Source organism: Nothoprocta perdicaria, unplaced genomic scaffold, assembly GCF_003342845.1.
Source record: "Nothoprocta perdicaria isolate Ctin4 unplaced genomic scaffold, notPer1 scaffold_343, whole genome shotgun sequence".
Lineage (NCBI taxonomy): Eukaryota > Metazoa > Chordata > Aves > Tinamiformes > Tinamidae > Nothoprocta > Nothoprocta perdicaria.
Window position 1 is genome coordinate 87332 of NW_020455581.1, and position 19979 is coordinate 107310.

General features: G+C 40.5%; 1 protein-coding gene across 1 annotated transcript in view; it reads left to right on the top strand.

Moving 5' to 3' along the window:
* WASF1 (WAS protein family member 1) overlaps positions 1–19979 on the top strand; it is a 71859-nt gene that overhangs the window by 31074 nt on the left and 20806 nt on the right. Inside the window, exon 2 of the mRNA XM_026043965.1 lies at positions 13046–13206. Within this exon, the coding sequence (XP_025899750.1) occupies positions 13074–13206 (133 nt within the window). The 5' untranslated portion in view covers positions 13046–13073. The remainder of the gene's footprint in view (positions 1–13045; positions 13207–19979) is intronic.

Consider the following 19979-nt stretch of genomic DNA (forward strand, 5'->3'; position numbering starts at 1 on the left):
TTTAGTTTTTGAAATTGCATTTTTACTACTCTGAAGTCACCTTCAGCTAAGCCCAGACATTGAATGATTGTTTCATTTTGATATTAGTACAGACATTTGTGGTACATCAGGGAATACCACATCTTGGACAAGTATATTTGCAGATGCTTTGAGACAGAGGCAAGAGAAGAACTCAAGGAGCAGCTCTGGAGGTAATCTTATAGGAAAATTCATTCTTCAGCTTTTAAATCCTAGAAATCGAGCTGTTTAGTTTCCTCCTTTCCACCAGATTTTTAATTAAAGAGAAATAAACCTGCTTCTGACTGAGACAACTGTGTCTTTCAGGGACTGGTCTTCAACCAAGCTGTTTCTGTTAATATTTCTAGGTATTTCTAATTTTGATGCCTTTGTTTTCTTCTTATGCAAGCTTCTCTAAGACATCTTAGCTTGTGGAGAGCCAAAGAGACATAGCAGAGAAATTCCCTCACTATGAAGTTTTCGTTGACATGCTCTTGTATACAAGCCAAGGAGGAGGAAGCTCTGAGGGATTATATCCCCCAGCACAGGCATAACACATTACCTCTAACCCCAGAAGGTCTGCTTTGTAGAGACAAGTTTGCAGTTCCTCCCCAGATTAATGATAACTTGGCTTGGCTGGCATGACTGATCACTAGAGATCTGCACCTCCAAGGTATCTTCTGTTATGAAGTGGTGAGCATTTATTCCAAAATGGGATTTTTCTTTATTTTTTTAATTGAGGATACAAAGGCTGCCTAGAGATCTTTTGGGATTTGTGTCAGATTCTAAATTTTCTTTTTTTTTTTAAACACATTTTTCAGCTTCCTGAGTTGGACTCTCACTACAGTTATTTTCAAAGGAATTTTAAGCCCTCACAGCCATCAGTGGACGAGACAGCARTTCCACTGCAATCAGAGGGTATTTTTGTGCTCGGTGTTCATTGTACCCCAGGAAGCACCTTGGGTCTTTGCGAAGCAGGTGCTCCCCACTATCCCTGGCTTCAGGCCACCTCTTTGGGGTCAGYGTGCGTCAGGCCTGAAGCCGTTTCACCAGGTACTTGCAACTTTTGGTATCTAGACCAAAACAGAACTAGCAGTCCCCCTTACTGGTTTTAATATCTTCTCRGATACTTTCTAACAAATGACCAAAATAACTAGAAGCTGCTCCTCCTCCTGAGGTGAAATTAATCCCTCCATCTCAAAAGTTTTTACTGCAATTATTCCTTCATACTAAAGAGAAAAAGACTCTGATCTTTTGTCAGAGAAGGCCAAATACCTGCATTTCCCTGTTCAAGATAAATTTGCGAGGCCTGATATGTCTCCTTAACAAGAGAGTTTGGCCCGCAGTTCTTGATTTTTCAAGACACTTCTTTGTTGCCTCTGTTTTACAGAAAATATCACTGTGGGATACTCCAGATCTATTCCTTCCAGGCATAGATCTGGTTTGCATAGGATCCTGAGYGGTGTCCATAAACTTATGAGTTACCTCTGGACAGTCTTCTCGTCTATAGGTTACGGAAGGGACATGGAATGGCACCAGAAGAGCATTTTTTGACTTGAACCAATGTCCATGTGCTAACCAAGGATTCTGCATGTCCTTGGCTGGACAGCTGTGCTTCCATCAGGAAGACGTACTGTTGGTGGTTTTTAATTATGTTAAATTCAATTAGAGTATGTTTGAATTGTATTAAACTGGGAGGATGGTAAAGGACAAAGGTGGGCTGAAGAGACAAACTTTCCTCAAAAGAAAATGAGCATTGAAGAACATTTAGAATAGGAATAAATTAATATCAATCATAAATTTAGGATGGAATTAGAATATTATCATACCATCTGAGCAGAGAATTGTGTTTAATAATGAGGACAAAGGATTTAACTAGATTTGAGGCGGGGCCTGATTAGTTTAGTTTGTGAAGAGGATTATACAGTGTTTGCTCTGCTTTGCATAGGATTGGATTTGAGATTTAAGGATGGTATATCCCAACCAAATTCGAGTTTAGCCCCTCAAAACCCAGGAATCCCAGACAGTCAGATTTACATATTTTCCAATTTACATATTTTCCAAGACTACTTAACACTGGGTGCATAGTTACATTAGGCACCTCCCTGCCTAGCTGAAGTKTTTGAGTACACACACATGCTTGGAGCTGCCTAATTTGAGGAGGCAGTTATGAACTTCTCCTTCCATGTCTGGACAGCCGCCCAGTTCTGCCATAGTCCCTGCAAAGGTGAGCAGGGATTAGATCTATGACTAATTCCATCTCAAGTGACAGGGGTGGTTATGTGCCCAAGTGACAGAGCGTTTGCTCAGTTACRGCACGTTGGGCAGCGCGCTGAGAAATCTGGGTGCGAGCTGCTCAAACGGGTGCTTTAAGCTGCTCAAACGAGGCGCTTTAAGCCTGCACCTCACCCTCGTTCCAGGGAAAAACAAGGTAGGCCCACCCTGCGCTGAAAGTGCCYTTTGGTAGCAAGGATGCTGCCCCGGAAAGGCAAAAATCTGATMTTCTAATCGGTAATTCTGGGGCTGATTTTTACCTAATGCCAGCATATAGTTTTTAATGCATGTTTTTTTTTCTGCAACTGAGATCTGGATTCTCTTCTAGCTGATAACCTAGCTTCTGGAAAGACTTGGTCTTCCTTACTTGCTTGCTCAGTTTCAAGTGCTTTTTCACCAAAATACCCACAGAATCCCAGAATGGTTGAGGTTGGCAGGGACCTCYAGAGAYCATCCAGTCCAACCCCCTGCTCCAGCAGGGACACCCAGAGCACGGGGCACAGGGCGGCATCCAGGCRGGTTGGGAAGATCTCCAGRGAAGGAGACTCCACAGCCTCCCTGGGCAGCCTGTGCCAGGGCTACTCCATGGATTAATGTTTATTAATTATTGGGATAAAGGAAACAAGTCCAGTCTTTAATTATTAATTAATCTTTATTAAGAGTGATTAAAGGATGGAAGTCAGATATCCCTTTCTAGGGTAAGCACTATAGGGARCCGTTACTGTGTTGCTGTCTTCCCAGCCCTTTTCCTCCTTTATTTCTTTCCCAAAGCCGGAGTTTTGATGAGAGCGCCAATATTCAGTAATTGGGATTTTGCACCCACTTTTACTCCAATACTTCATCCTGTATTCTCTGAATATCTACAGTGACTGTATTTTAAATGCAGAAGAAATTACAGAGATTGTGGAGTTCATTGGTTCTTAGGCTGTTTCCCTCCAAGGTGAACAGGTATCTTTATTACCTGATAATTATATGTCTYACTTCCAAGTCCAGCAATGCTAATGTGTCTTTTCAGAGCTCCCTACAGAGGCAACTGAAGATTATCCAGTTTCTCCATCCCTACTTGAGCGCTATCTGTYCTATACTAAATATTTATAAGAGAAAAGGAACCCATTTTTTAATGCCCTTACTGGCTCTGCCGTTCCTCTTGGCTGACTGTACTAACCCTTTGCCACATTGCAGAGAGGGCACAAATTCGCCTGCTTTTGTTTCTTCTGTGTTTGCTCAGGGTTTCCCTTGTCGCAGAATGTGTCATCGCCACATATAGTGATGCTCAGGGCCTTAACACCTTGTTTTCCCTGATAAATGTGCACATACAGTTTTTTAGTCCCTATGATTTACTAACAAGGATGCAATAAGCCTTAGATATGTCTTTGCTGTCTCTTTATTGAAACTGAGGGACAGATGCTTGACATCCTGTTGACTGCCGCACGTTTTATGGAAATGTATGTAAAGGTTACGGGTAGTGGAAAGGTGACAGTGTTAGCTTACATGTAAGCAGATACAGGAAACCAGAGAGGAAAGGCATCTTACACATACCCCAGTTAGGGTAACAGCGTTTGCTGAAGCTCAGAGTTGGCCAGTGAGAGGACTAGCTTATATAAGTTATATTCTTTGCAGAAATACTATTTTTTGGTTTTTGGTTTTTTTTTTTTTCTGCATTAGTATCTCCATTCTGRTAAGAATATTTCTCAAATTCAGTTATTGTCAGTAAAAGTAAATGCTGACTAAAATTCATTTTGCTATTTAAATTTAGGAAACAAATCTCTATGTAAATAAWGAGACATTTCAATTCTGCAGTTATTATGAAATTTTATCTGCAAGATTTTTTTCTATATATTTTGCCAAAATACTTAAATTATGGCTTAAAGAATTTATAGAAAACTGCTTTTTATTGAAAATAAGAAGGTTCACAACTTTCTTGCAGGCAGTCCCTGCTTGCTGCATGAGCTTGCCAAAAGAACCGTGTTTCTTCAATAGGCCAAAGGCTGCGGCCTCATTGCTCTTTTATCTGACTGATAACAGAAAGGTAAATAACGGCACATCTCCTGTTAAAATAACTACTGGTGGGCGTAGTTGCTTTGACTGCATGTAAAAATATGAGAGGTATGGCACATTATTCTGTGTGAGATGTGCTGGACTGTGGAAGCTTCCCAGGAAATTCGTGGAAACGCCCCTATCAAGACTGAGGGGAGCTGTGAGGGGGCAACACCAGGAAACGGGGTGTCCGGAAGAGCCCCGTGCTCGCTGGGAAGCTGGTCGGACACTGTCCTGGTTTCCTCTGTCCCCACAAACTTGGATCCTGCCCGATCCTGGGAAATCTGCTATCAGCTTGCGAGGGGASGTTTTGCACAGTAATGAGTGGAAGATGAAATGACCAGCTTTTAGCCTTGAGCAATATAAATCATCGGAGTTTCTGAGCTACTGAATATTTAATAATATTTCTTTTCAAAAGTAAACAGCTTCCTTGTGAAGGTTAGTGCCTTTTTCTTCCCTGTGTCTGTTCCAACACGGCAAGTGGCATCAAGGGCACAGGGCAGATTTTGTATCCCCAGTTTTTGCAGCAACCCCCCTCTAAGAAACTTTATTGTTATTACTGGGAAACTTTTATGGTTATTACTTCATATCTCTGCATTTTATTTGATATGTGGCATGTCTTAACTTCTCCTTTAAAACTAAGAAAGCCCGTCAGAGCTAGTAATCTTCAGACATTGTTCTATCATGGCAATAAAATACGTTTCGTTTTATTAATACCTTCATTATTTGAAAAATCAACAGCTTATCCCTCGCTTTTGCAGTACTAACATCATGTTGTTCAATGTTTCACAATATTTTGAGGTGCAGAAAGTTTTCAATAGCCGCTGCCGATGCCTGTTGCTAATAAGTGGAAACTAGCCCGTATTCTGGGAGTCGCTGGTGGAATCGCTCACAGGAGCTGCCTGCCTCCCTCCTGCACTGCCTCAGGTTTCCCAGTGCGAGCCCCTGTCCATCGCTCTTGATTCCTGATGTTATTTATCATTTCATCAGCATCCGCTTTCCCTCATGGATTGAACCAGGAGACCGGCGTAACGAAAGGCRCAGCCTGTGGCGTTTCCCTCGCCCCGCTCTGTGCTCTTCTTCCGGGCACGTCCTAATTTAATATTTAGCAGCAGTCACCTGCTACCAAAGGAATAATTATTTCCTAATCGTCCTGCCTTTAGGGAGCCCTCCTCACGTTGCTGAGGGAGAAGGGAAGGCTCTGGCCGCTGGGAGYGAGGGTTCCGGTGCCGCTCCGTAAACACGGCGCCGCGCTCGCCGCAGGACACGGAGCCAGCTCCAATTCCTGCCCGGAGGCAACCGCGACCACCCGGCGATGCCCGAGGTCTGTGGCCCCACGCCAGGAGCGGGAGCCCTGCCGATGGGCGACACGGGAGTTTGATGCCGGGAGCTGCTCCTCTTCCCGGTACCCCCGAGCATCTCATAGCCTCCGCAAAGTTCAGGTAGCTTTTCTTTAAATATTTATTGTTTGCTGCCACCAAACACCCTCCGTGCAGAAGCAGGTGATTGTGTTCGGGCTCTGTGAGCGCATTGGCATTGGTTTTAAATTCATCTGGTAAATTGGATGAAACTAAGTTATAAAACTGGCACRTGCATGTAGTAATTGTTATCTTGGTCTGGTGCAGGGCTGTGTAGGAAAGGTAACTTAAATATTTAGGACTAAACGTTTGGCAAAAACTTTTTTTYYTTTTTTTCCTCCCCCAAATACAARCTTTTACAGGCTAAAACCACACAAGCTATACTGTTAACTCGCATTAGGGTTTGGGTTTTAAATTAACACTGGATTAGCTATCTGTCTCTGTCAAGACCATAAAGAGCTTTTGTTGGTCATCCATCATAGGGCTTTTGTGTTGCAGACAGCGCGGAGAAGCTGCTAACAGGAAGAATAGATTGATGCGGAGAGAGAAGGTGCCAGCAGATAAAATGGAGCTCCTGGGAAGCAGTTTTGGATCGCGCAGGATCCACGTTACACATTAGTTCCGTCACAGCCCTTACCAAATGCAGGAAAACTTGTAATCAAAAATTAATCGAAGCGTTCTTGCCTCTACCTGCGTGAGAACCAGGATACTTCCAAAAAAGTTTTTAATCAATGACCTGCCAGGAATCCTGAGGATGAAACTAATGAGCACACATGGAGGAATGTTTATGGGGTCCACAGGACGTTTTGCAGCTCTTTACTAACTCTTGCCTGTTGGAAGGTAACTGTCTAAAGACAGCGGCCTGTGTATATTATATATAGTGCAAATGCATTTAATTGTGCATGTGTTTATTTTGAATTAACCAACCTCTGCAAAAGGCCTAACAGAAGTACAAGTGCAAGGAGTTAAAAATCTTTTTTTTTAACTTCACGTTATATATATATATTCAAATATATAAATGAAGTTTTTCCACTGAAATAAAACTGTGAGCATAAACGTTTCTCGCTGTAGCTGCCCTAAAGCAGGGTCTACTTTGCTTGCTGAATTCTGTCAATAAGCAACATATGCAGCTGGCTTGGTGCCTTGCAGCCCCTCCTGTTGAGGGTGCRGGATGCTGCACCTGGGTTTTTTTGTGTGTGTTTTGTTTTTTCAAGGGCAGTTCCTTAGAATAGTTCCTTATCAAGATGAATGGCGATATTTATACAGTTATTAGAAAGACAGACACCAAAAAAGTGCACTTTAATGACTGCTCCTTTTTGGGTTAACTTGAGATTTGTTAAATTCAATATAAACAATTTACATCAAATAGGCAGATTTGAAGCAGTAGGAAGCTTTTGGTATTTAAAGGATGAATGAAGTAGCATGGTTGAAACAACCGATTCTTAGCAAATTGACAGCTCAGTGGGTACCTTTTTACATTACAGAAAACGAGAGGTGAAAAAAAAAGGAAAACTTCAATAACATTAATGTGAAGCCTTGCCAAGTTTAGCCTTGTAGAAAGGAATCAAAAAAACCCCAGTGTGGAAACAGTTGTGCTGTGGTGTGGATTGTTTACATGTGAATTAAACTTAAGTAATAGGAATTCTGCCTAGGGGGAGAAAAAGGGGAAAGGTTTGCAAAATCAGCCTGCTGTTCGTTTCACCTTACTGTATTTTATACTGGGGGTGAGATAAAAAGAGGGAAAAAGAAGAAAAAAAGATCACAGAAACTGAACTGTATGTGCTCYCCTTATATTCCAGGTACGTTAGTTTTCTGCCTTTTATGTGTGACCAGAGTTAAATCTTTCATTAGGGTTAGAGGGGAGGGGAGGACTCTGTGAAAGAGAATMTCAAGTGTGAATGAAAGCTGCAAGCACCAAACAGACCGAGCTAAAAATTGTGTTGCCTGTTGTCATCTATTTTGCGACCTACAGTTCCATGGCTTGACCTAGATTGCCATATTCCAGTTGCAAAAACGCTGTTGCTTCATCTAAAACTTGAGATACTCACTCATGTTAGGGGCTATGTCGGCTTTCTCCCTTGAAATCTTTGGTGTTTCTCTGGAGGAGGTTCTGTTTGCCAGGTTCAGCAGTGCTGCTGATGCACAGGCTTGCAGGTCTCTCTGTTAACTTTGACTCAAGGTGGACAACAGTTAAAAAATTCTTAGGATGAAATGGGGGAGACGAATTGGTGTCTTATCTTGCTGTGTTACCTTTGCTGGGATTTCTGTTGTTGCTGCTGCTGGCATCTCAGTGGCTGTAATTACTTAAGAGTTTTGGAAAAATTCATTTGTCATAGATCTTTTTTTTTTTTTTTCTCCTCACCCACAGCTTTCTAAAACCACCTTTTTATAAAATATTTCATGACGGTCAGAAGCAATACAGAGCTGAAAATTTTCTATTTTCCGGTGTAAAAAGTATGGCCTTTTTCTTTTGCCTGTACAGGTAAATAAAGCCTAAACGTAGAAATTTTGGCAAGTTTTAACTGTGCTTTGTGTCTGTAATCAAAGCTGTAAAACTCAAACSTTTTCCTTTATGTTTCATGGAATATGTGTGATTCTCTGTGCATGCAGGTGCACCTGCATGCTTGAGACAGTGATGATAAGCTTGCTATACACATCAGGGGAAAAAATGGCTCTGTAGTAGTAGCTGAAGTCACTTTTAAGTACCCTCTAAGGTTGTGCCAGAGAGATTTAGCAGAGTTCTAGTCCTACTCATTTTTATGACTTAGCACCATCCATTTTCTGCTTATCTGACATGACAGACTTGCTGAGATGCTTTCAGATTGCTTTATAAGAAGGAAACAGCAAATGTCACAAGCATGCTAATTGAAAGCTAATATAAAATCAGTATTAAATACCAAATAAGAAAAGCATTTTCAATGCACTTTATGATTTTGTGAGTTAGCCAGAATCATTTAAATCTGAATATTATCTTGCAAATCAGACACTTTCCTATACCATATTACCAAGATACCGATACTTCTGCAATCCATCTCTGTATTTATCCCTCCCTGCATAATCTTAGCAGTTCAGCAGCAGAACGTTAAAAAAGCAACTCGATTTGACATGATTTTAAAGGTACTGCTTCAGCTGCATTAGCATCCATACACAAGGCTACAAATAAAATAAGCAGTGTTTTATTAATGACCCTGTGGCTCGAGAGAGGTCAGCTTCCTCTGTGTCCTATATATTCACTGCTCCTCATGCTGGCAGTCTAGTATAGACAGTGTTAAGATATATGCAGTTGGTTGCACATTTACTCATTCTTAGTGAAGTCAGCATCACTTTCTAGCAATATATTTGCATTTATTTTCTTATTTTCTTTATTTTCATTATGATAAATGTCATCTTTTCCTTGGTCATCTGCAATAAAACCTTTGGAGAGCAAGCTGTAGGAAACTGACCTTAGGGAAGTCTTCCAAAGAGAACATCTTCCATCCTTTGACAATGCTTGTAATAGAAAGCACCGCAAATCTGAAATTTTAGCAGTTTTTCTATTTCAGGATGTATCCTGTAAGAGACATCAATTATCCTTTAAAGTTTTCCAGCCATTATGTTGGCCCAGCAGTAGGGAAAGGGCCTGCTTTTTTGAGGAGCACCCTGCTGTCACTGTGGCTTCCTCTCCCACTTCTCTTTGGGCCTTGATCTTGCAGGAGAACTAGAAGGGAAGGCGCCCTTGCATATTTGCCTTTCAGAATAGGGGTGCATATCAGAAGATCCTGCTCTTTGCCTTTTCTAAGCCTAGCATAGCAAGATGTGTGGTAATATTAAAGGAAACTTTAACAGACGAGAACAAGCTGGATTAGTCATTGCTGAAATTCTGATACCCCCAGATCCATTAACACGTTTGCAGTTTGTTTTGGCAAGTTGAATCTTTTTGGTAGTCATTGTCAGGCTAATGAATACTTATACCATTAAAAATGTATAGAGAAATGAGCAGAAAAAAATATTTGARCTAAATCTCTGTGAAGTTTAACATTTGAATTGTACGTGTTGTTGTTTTTTTACTAGTACAGTGCATGATGATGTGTTAAGAGACCAAATTCTGATTATTAAAGCAAAATTATCTCTCACTTTAAGATTTGAAGAATAATATTTGTAGAATGAAGTATGTGACTAAGAAGATGGGGATTTGATCAACATTAAAAACTACATAAATTGACATTTATGGAATATATTTTCATTTAATGAATCTCCTGTGCTAGCTGCAGGTGTATCATTATCAGTATCAACTGTATCAGTGCTTATATAGAGAGAAGTTTTTCTCTCTTTTCTAAATTTTTCTAGTTACTTAATTTTGGAAATTGTAGTGGTGAAATTATCCAAATTTTGTATCCTATCAAAGCAAAGATGCTCAAGGAAGAGGTTAGGATTTTTATTAGCTACTGTCATTCTCTCCCAAAGTCAGCACAGTTTAGAGCCAGGTGGTACATGACTATGTAGGCAAACAGAAAAATTGCTGTATATTTTATCTGTGTTTCTAAGAGGGAAAAAAAAAAGGTGTTAAATTGACTGTTAAATTCCAAAGTGACCTGTTGGGCTAGCAGGCAGAACATGATATATTAAATAAGGGATGTGAAAGGCGTTACTGTTGCTAAAGAGAATTTGCAAGAAGTAGGGTAATCTTAAGGCATTAAAGTTACATTACGGAGATGGTTGAGATTTAATTTAACTCCAAGGACATTTAGTGCTGCACTGCTAGTATTACTGCTATTCTTCATGCAACTATAGCTGCATATCTTTCATTCATCAAGCAAATAATGCAAGTTTAGTAACTCAGAAGTTAAATTTAAATGAAGATATTGTAATCTTGAAACTTCATAAGTCTTCTGAAAGTAAAACTGAAATATWGCTTACTACCAGTTGTTTACTACCAACCCTGTGGCAAACAGTTCTACGATTTAACTAAAAAAAAAAACTAAAAGTTGAGATGTATTTCCTTTCTTTAAGCAAGTAGAATGATAATTTCCTTATTTCCCTCTTGGTTCTTGTATCTTTGAAAAACAGTGAGATTTTTTTCTCTGTTCAGTCTTTCCATACGTTTTTATTATGTGGTATTTATTTATCTGGTATTTGAGTTTTGGGGATAAAACTGTCAAAGAGCATCTTTTTTTGCAAAGTCTGGAGAAGTCGGTGCAAAAAAAGTTTCCATAGTTCAAATGGACTTTGATTCAGGTTGATAATTGTGCRTTTGGGGGCCCAGGGAGTTCTGCTTTGCCTGTGCTTGCACAGCATCTTTTTATGCATGTTTGCCTCTGTTAAAGAGAGTTTTTGGGGCAATACTGCATTTTATCAGCTATTTTGTTAAATGTTCTGTCATAGAGCAAACCAGGCAAGTAAAGAGCATTACGTTAAGTGCTGTTACTTAAAACTATGTAAATGAACATTTTTTCTACAAACGATGTGTAAAATCATCAGGGGGAAGCAGTATTATCACTTAGTAATAGTTTGAGTACAAAAAAACAAAAGTGCACTTGCCATCAATTACTTCCATGCATGTTATTTTCAGATTTTTTTCTTCACTTTAATAACCTRTATTTGTGATAATACAGATAAAAATGATGAGTGTTTCTGTTCCCTTTATATGTAGCTTTTTACTTTTTCTTTAGGGCAATGTGTTTTCAGACTTGGTGTGACATTTTAAAGACTCACCTTATTTGCCGTTAATACAACGGTATCATTAGTGTAGTCATCAAGAAAGTGCTTAACGCTGGAATTAAATATTAATTGCTTCTGTAGAGCTTTGCTCAGATATCACTTGCTGGGTTCGTTTTCCAGTGAGACACACACATTCCAGCCCTTTATTTTCTCTTGTGGAGCCCCTGCAGTCAGGCTCTAACTAAGGGGTCTCCAGCCGTTGAGGGGGGCTCGTGTGCTCCTAACGCTGCAGAAATTGCCCTGGCAGAGCCTGTGTGTCCCGCCTCGCTTCGTGCTGCCCCTGGGGATTGTTCCAGCAGGTAAAATGCCCCACGTTAGCTCCAACACTAATTACACTTTTGTTGCTTTTTTGAGGAAAATGGGAATAACGCTGCACTAAAATGCACTGAACGAAGCCTAAGCAGATGAGGGAAGCACAGATGAATTTCTGAGGCAGACGAGGTGTTGCCAGGGTCACCCTGGCTTCAGCAAAAGAATACGTTCCCTTAGGAAAAAAATGGCAAGGAAAAGAGTAAGCAATCTGCCAGAGAAAAATTACTAATTTTCAATCTTCTTGGAATCTTAATTCCTTACTGGATTCTAGGTCGGATCCTGCCACTTCTGCCTTATGTTACTCTTCCCCAAGAAACTCCCCCATTTTGACCAGGTAGGAAACAGGTGGCTAAATGTGCCTGTGGAGAAGACCTAATTTGTGGTACAGCATGAAGTCCTTGCTGCATCCTAGTACTACTGAGCAGTGAGACTATGTTATGCCAATACCAAATGTAACCATTTTGTAGGTGTAAAGTAGATCTTTTGCATTGATTTTTCAGTTTTACAGGGCAGGTGACAAAAGTCATGAACAAAAGTTTTCATAAATAGATTCTAGTAGGACAAAAAGGCATCAGCAAATGCTTGATGGGAAGCTCCTTTCAGTTGGTGCCATRGGTGCTAAAAATTGCAAACCGTACCCTCACAGCACGATACACTGATCAGAAAGGGGGRCAGGGGCAGGTCTTCTGAATCGTGGAGCAGTTTGCCCTACAAGTCTGTTGAGGAAACTCTTGGACTTGAAAGATGCATCTTCAGTTTAGCTAAATTTCTTGCCAGGCAGCAGTGTAGGTGGAAGGGAAAGATCTTCTCTCTTTTTACCTTGGTTGTGTGCGACTTGGAAGTGATGTTTAAATTGGAAGGATGACTTCCTTGGAAGTCATTGTGGAAACGATGGAATTGCTTCATGAATGCAACATGGAATTGCTTCATGAATGGGTCATACCTGCCTTTGAGGTCTAGTAGGAAGCTAGTTTGACTTGAACTTCATGATAAGTAGTAATTGTTGCTGGACTTTGGTCTGAATAAGTAGCGCATCAAGCAGAAAATTATTCTCTGATACTTTTGTATTGCAAAGGAGAATTTTCTGTCTCTAGTTTTCTGTGAGGAGGAGGAGAAAGAATCATGAATTTTAGAATATTGTCACTTTGCTGACATCCAAGTCAGGTGAAGGTTTACAAGACAGAGAATGAAATAGTCTTTAATTTGGGCAGATAAGAAGAGATTTATGTGCTCACATTTGGGGCAAATGAATCCTTCCAGTAGTACAGAAGTATATAGATCTTGTTAGGATTACTCAGTTTAACCCAGACATAATCTGATTTTTAAGTACAATTCAACTTATTATGGTATTTTGTTTCCTTTCCTTACAGGTGTGCTGGTCCTCTGATCCCTTTCAGAATGCCGCTGGTAAAAAGGAACATTGACCCCAGGCACCTGTGCCACACTGCTCTGCCCCGAGGAATCAAGAACGAACTGGAATGTGTCACCAATATTTCCTTGGCAAATATAATCAGACAGCTGAGCAGCTTAAGTAAGTATGCCCCCCCAGTAGCTGTATTTAGCACTAATATATATTTTGCATTCACAGTTTTTGTAGGTTACCACTAGAGTTGTGTCTGAGCTTTGAATCCGTTCCTTTTGTAGCTGGTGGAGGTGAACTTAGATTTCACAGGGGATATTTGCAGTAGCACATCTCGGAAATGTTCATCTGTATAATTCTATAATCCTACTACTGGTGAAGCATAACAGAAAAAGAYACCTGATATTTAATAAAAGTCAATAATTGCTAAACTAGAACTTTTGCTAAGTAAGGAATATGGCATAAAGAGGAATATATCCCTTATTGTTTAAATATCTTAATTTGCGTGGTTGGTGATGTTGTGGTCATTAAGAGAAAAAAAGAAAAAAAAAAAAAAAGAGTTGTCTTTAAAGTAGTAAAATCAGCATGTAACTATTGCATAGGATTTTGAACAGCTGAAGGTTTTGCTTCCTCCTGCAGCTGTTTTTCCCTTAGTGCATGCTCAAAGGAGTGAACACATCTCAAGCTCCCGAGCCCTGGAGGAGGTTTTCTGGAAAGCCTGGTTTCCTTTTTCTTTCCACAAGTTGCAGCACTTTAAAGAGTTGTCAGATGAACCAGCACGTAGTAGTTTGAATTTCTAGTACTTTAAGTGCTTTTTAAGCACCAGGACACTAGGATTTTCCAGACTGCCAACATATTAAATATTAAGGAGTACATGCATATACATACAGAGTGAAAAGTCTTTCAGCTTCTTCAGTGTCTCAGGAGCTTAGGGATGTAGCCTAATTTGTTAATTAGATTGATTTGGTCCTTGGTTTGATGGTATACTATATAGGATACCATCAGTATACCACAGTGCTGTGTTTTGGCAGCTTTTCAAAGCAGTTAGGCTCCTATTAGGTTGAAGACTGTAATTGAGGACATGGAATTATGCGACTGAAACAGGACATGCTTGCAGAACAAATATATGAACGTTAGCACTACAACTTTGGCAACAGCAAGGAAAATAATTTAACCATTTAAAGCTTGTTTTTAGTGACGGGTGCAATAGAGATCATGACTTGTGGGGGTGATTTTGTTCCATTTAGCCAAAAGCCTCTCTTGAACTAGCCCTCATGTACTAGTCTTTCGTTCTAAGTCAATCATAATAACATTGACTTCATTTCTTCTACTTTGACTTGTTTTAAAAATTCTTACTTGGTTGTGTATTCTATTTGCGGAGATTTCATAGGACGCAAATTTTCATAGGTGGGAAATCAAGCTCACATTAATCCTGTGATTACCCCTCTCAGTCAAGGACCATAACATCATATTTATATAAGCAGTTGATATTTTTTCTGGGAAGTTTGATTTGACTTCTAAAACACCCAACCAACTACTTGGCTTTTCAATTTTGAGAAACAGCAATTCCCAACTCAGCATCACTCAGTGCTTATATTTTGAGGTTTGGCTGCATTTGCTGTGTTTTCTTGAAATACAGACCTTATGGGCTGACATGACTGTTCAGGAAGAGATCTGGATGAAGCAGTGCCAGAACAGCAGGAACTTGATTAAGGGAGAAAAAGCTTAATCTAGAAGAACATCTGCTAAATGGTCCCCAGATCTGCGATGTCGCTCACCTAATGCTATTTGACTATGACTGTTTGAGAGACCTTTTCAAGGGAATACAGCCATAATTATACTACTCCTCTCTAAAAGGAGTGTGGTTCTACATTAAGTGTGCATACATCATGATRAGCCCCGTATTAGCTCCTTTTGCTCGAGAGCAATTCCTGGCATGAGCTTGTGGCACCACATTGSTCAAAAGGTACATGAAGTTAGAGATGAAATGAAGGCAAAAGAGGGGGGAGAAGATGCTAGTTTTTTAAAAGCTACCAGCAAGCCAGAATAGATCATCCTAAATTTTTAAAAGCGAGCTAAGCACTGATGAGCAGGAGCTCATTGCTTCAGGCTTTTGCTCTTCTTTGCAGATGGCATCAGGGTGTTTGTTTTCCTACAGACCGTGTCTGAACCAAGTGAATTCCTGATGACAACTGTTGCTGTTCCGAGTTTCATGCAATCAACTAATTAAACTTTTCACTTTGTAAATGTTTGGTTTATACTGCATATTTGATAATTAAAAACCACATTTTTTTTTCTTTGCAATTAAATGTTTTGCAAACAAATGCATATTCAAGCRGCAACCCCACGGACCGCTATATACCAAGGGCAAACGCATTCTAAAGGCAGATGAATACCTTCAAAAGGATTTGGCTTCTGCTTCCCGTTGCCTTTCTGCCCRTTGCCGCTTGCAGCGATACAAATGCAAAAAAAGGCAGGGGTGTTTTTCCAGCATGGGAATGTTGTCCTGCACATTGCCAGCCAACCAGCCCGTGTGCGCGGCGTGTTTCGCGCGCAGTGCGGCCGCTGACAGGCAGAGGAATTGCCGTGGGCTCCGCTGAGTCACAGCCAGCAGGCAGCGTTTTCCAGCCGTCCCCTGGCAACCGGCTTCTCCGGCTTTTCCGCAGCGCTCCCCTCCTTGTTTGCTGGAGATGATGCACGTGTTGCTGGAGGATCGGCCTTCGAGGGGCAGGCGAAGCTGTGGGGTTTGATTCGTTTCCTTTAAACTGAAGCTGCTTTTGCTTTTGACAGCAGAGGTGTGTGAATTCAAAGGAGTCGTCTGGAACTTGATGAGCACTTGGTCATTCCTGCCTCAAAGGGTTTTCACTTACTCACCCTCGGATGGAGGATTAATGTTTGTCATGATGGCTTTCAAGAGCAAGCATTCCTAACCTTTGTGCTGATGTGCACAGAGGTGGAACTGGGGCTTTCAGTGCTTCAAATGATGCCCAAACACCTTATTTAGAACAGGAAAGTTAGAGGCTTGGCGTGTGTGCAGTTAGTTCTCCATTCTCRGAGATCCTCGGAACCTGAATGGATTCAGTCCCTTAGCAGCCTCATGTAGCTGGGCCTCTTGTGAGAAGGGGGTTGAACTGCCTGACTTCTGGAAGTCCTTCCAYGCCGAGCAGATCCGTGCTCCTATGACCTAGCTAACACGGGCTAATAGAACATGCCTGCAGCTATAATGTGACAGGAATCTCCTTTTCTTGTGTTTCAACATARGAGTTTTAAAATCTGCATGTCAGCAATAGTTGCTCTGTGTCTCTGGACAAATTCTAAATCCTTTCATAGCTTATTTGATCGGTTGCTTTTAATTATTTGTTTGAAATTTTTTTTTGACCTTTAAAATAAGCGAAGATGAAAAGAAATACCTATAATATCTCTTTGATTRATGATCCTTGCTATTCTCCCTGAAGCATGAAAACACATCCCTCAGTCTTGATGCAAGGCACAGAATTGCCAGGAACGATTTTTTTTTTCCYGTCTATCCCCAGTCTTGTCTAACTTCATAAAAGCTCCTGTGTTGCGACAGCTTTTCAGAGCACTGTGGCACAAGTAACTCTCCACATAACAGCAGAGGAGGTTCTACTTTCTCAATCATTCATCTTTGTATCTGATAGGATTAGAAAAGCMCACAGCTAGTTTTTCCAACAACATTGCAGCTGTAGTAGCCCTCCAGAGCTGCCYGAGTTCTGGTGTATGTAGCTGTGTGTCGAGCTACAGCATTCCTGCACACAGGAAAACACCACTGGTAGCACGATGCAGCTGTGCCAGTGCTGGAAGGTGGGTAAGTAGTGCCCTTGTGTGGATGCTGCCTCCTCCGTTTTGTTCATGGCCATCAACCAGTCTTGCTTTGCCTTTTATTCATCTCTTTGTTGAACACAGTCCTGATCCCATTTAACAGCTCCCTAACTGACTGGGCTCCCTTTTATTCCCAGTCTCTGACATGACCGTGTGAACACTTCTCCTTTTGAGCACTTTCCTGTGTGTATGTTCMTATTATGAATATTTAGAGTGCAAGCATTCAGGCCCAAACTTTTTTTTCTTAGTAGCAAGATGTAGTTTCCCTTTATTATCCTGCATCTCTGTAAAGAAAGAGCATGCTCCCAAGAGAAAGCAAGCATTACTGTCAATTGGCAAAGCTGGAGTGCCATTTATGTTAGTAAAAATGAACTTCAACTAACAGTAGCCTTTCCCCTCTTCTCTTCTCTGTAYGGTTTTCCATTTGTTACCTTGTTTTCCTAGTTGGTTCTTTTTTCAGCTCTAACGTGTAAGTTTGCAGGAGGAGAATGCTTAGTTTGGAGTATTTATCTTCCTTTTTCTTTCTCTCAGACTCTTCTATTTATCACCCTTTTTTCCTTATATTTTCCTTATATTTTACTTATCGTGCCATCAGSTAGAAGTGCTTTAAACACTGTTGGTCTTGTGTGAGACATTTTCTCACCGCAGGAACACCTTTAGTTTGCCAAAGCTCTAAGCGTTATGTTCAAAAAGCAGGAAACATCTCTCCAAAGATACATACTAGCAAGGTAAGGACTGCAGCTCATCTTGAGAACTAACACATTTCATCTCGAAGACCAGCCTGTCTCCCAACCATGTCTGGATATCGTCTTCCGCACCTGGTGAAGCCCCCACACAACGCATGATGAGAGGCTAGGCTCTGATTCAATCTGCATCTACACCTTTGGTGGGTATTGTGGAAGCAACAGGATCCCTATGGCAAGTTCCTGCCTTAGCAGTCCCAATTCTCCCTGCTCACAAGATCATACAGGATTCTCTGCCTGGATTTTCTTCAGCATTCACTACTACTGCTTGCTATTATCATGGGTGCCTTGGAATGCTAGAGAAGGTGTCCTGAGAAACCTGAAGTAAGGGAACTGATGGTGCTGAGCAACCAAAGGCTTATGCTACATTTCAGAGTCCCCATCCCTTTCAAGATACTTGGATTTTTGCTTGGTTGGTTGGTTTTGTTCTGTTTGTCTTCCCAGTGTGGCAGCGACCTCTCACTAGTGACAATAATGAAACTAATCTCCATCCTGAGTAACACTGGGGCAAAGAGTAAATTCCCTCAAACCTAGAGTCAGTAATTTCACCTGGTGAAATTGGTGGACCCAAACAGAGTTTGCCTTCAGGGCCAAAGGAGCTAGAATGTATCTGCCCAGTGCTCCCTCTGATCGTGCCTTTGGGATCCTCACTTCCAGTCATCATGGACTACTCGCGTGTTTTCTTAATGATAGGTTCTTAGCTAGCGTTCCTGAGAGCTATATTTATTACAGGGTTGTCTAGAGTTTGCTCGCCCACAGCCATTCAACTTGTCAAGGATCTTATTCCCAGTTAGGAGGGAGCTGAGGCTCTRAGCCTTCTGTCTGTCTCCTGGCTGCTGAGCTCTGAGATTCAAGTGCTCCCAATGAGAAATAACCTTCAGAACCAAGYGATCATCATGGTTATGCTTTCCTGGGAAGGCCTCCTTCTTCTCAGCTGTCATCTCAGCAGAAGGAGTTGGAAACAACCTGGATCTTACTGAAGATTTTTTTATTTTTTCTTTTTACGATTTTGCTTAAAATTTGCCAAAGGCTCTGTTGGACTTGCACCTTAGCCAAGAAATAAGCATAATCCTTGCTCCTTTATGTCTAGGATGGCTCCATAGACTTTGGCTGCTATAGACTCCTTCATCTCCTACAGTGCACAGATCAGACTCTTCCCTTAGTAYTTCAGTCTGYGCTTTCTTTTTCAGAGAAAATACTKGTTAGAGCAGTCCTAAAATTTTCCTTCTTGAGAAGGCTTCCAAAATAAACCATTCTCTAATAACCTAAATACTTAATAACCTAATAATAACCTAAATAGTGTAGCAGAGAGCTTACTTAGACTCAACCAGGTGAATGTGCTTATAGATAAGCACTGAAAGAAGGATTGCTGTAACTGCATATTTTAGTTGCATTATTTGCAATTACATACACTACTTACTCTGCTTTGTTTGTATTTTCAGAGTCTTTCTCAGTTGGAGCTGAGGATAATCACCTGTACATTTTTTATAGCCTTGCATAGCTATAGGAAGGAGATTGGAGCCCCGTCTGTACTGATAAAGCCCCCAAAATACATATGCATGTATATGCAGACAGGTATATTCCTGATCCGAATCCACAAGCACCCTTTGTGTGAATGTACATAGARATAACACATTTCTTGAAGAACTGTTGATTTTCTGAGTGTTTTTTGCTAACATTTAAAGTGAAAAAAAAAGACTCAAAAGACCTATTTTTTTTCTATTTAGATGAAAAGTATCTATCAAACTGTAAATGTTCCACATGGCAAATTTGATCCTATCATATATTCAGAAAAGTGTACACATGCTACTAATAACCTTATATTTCCAGAAAGTTATATTACCAGGAAAAAGAATAAGTGTAGATACCTCTTTGTGTGTGATTTTAGTTAACAGTGACATAGTTTTGTACTTAGTGCCTGCTTTTTGTATGCTCCTGGTGATATTTTGTGGAACATTCGTTCAAAATATTTTCTGATATTTGCCTAATTCTGGAGCTATGTAGGGCTTGGGGACTCTAACTGTTCCTGCTTTTCTTCCCCTTTTCCGATTGCACATTCAGTATTCATTTTTCAGAATAAAAAATTGTCTCAGGTAATTTCACAATTCAGCTGCACAACATGAGCAATGGAGCAAAAATAACAGCAAGTAAAGAATGTCTTCATTTAGTAGCTCATTTTGTCAGCCCTGTCTTTAAAAAACTGGGAGTTGGGAAGTGCTATTAACACTTTTTTTTGTTATGGCTACAGAATAAAGCATTTGTTTAATTAGTAAATATTTGACATGTCCTTAAGGAGCTTTTAATTACATTAAAAGGGTACTGTCAAGATGTCTTTCATTGTTTTTAGTAGAATCATAGAAT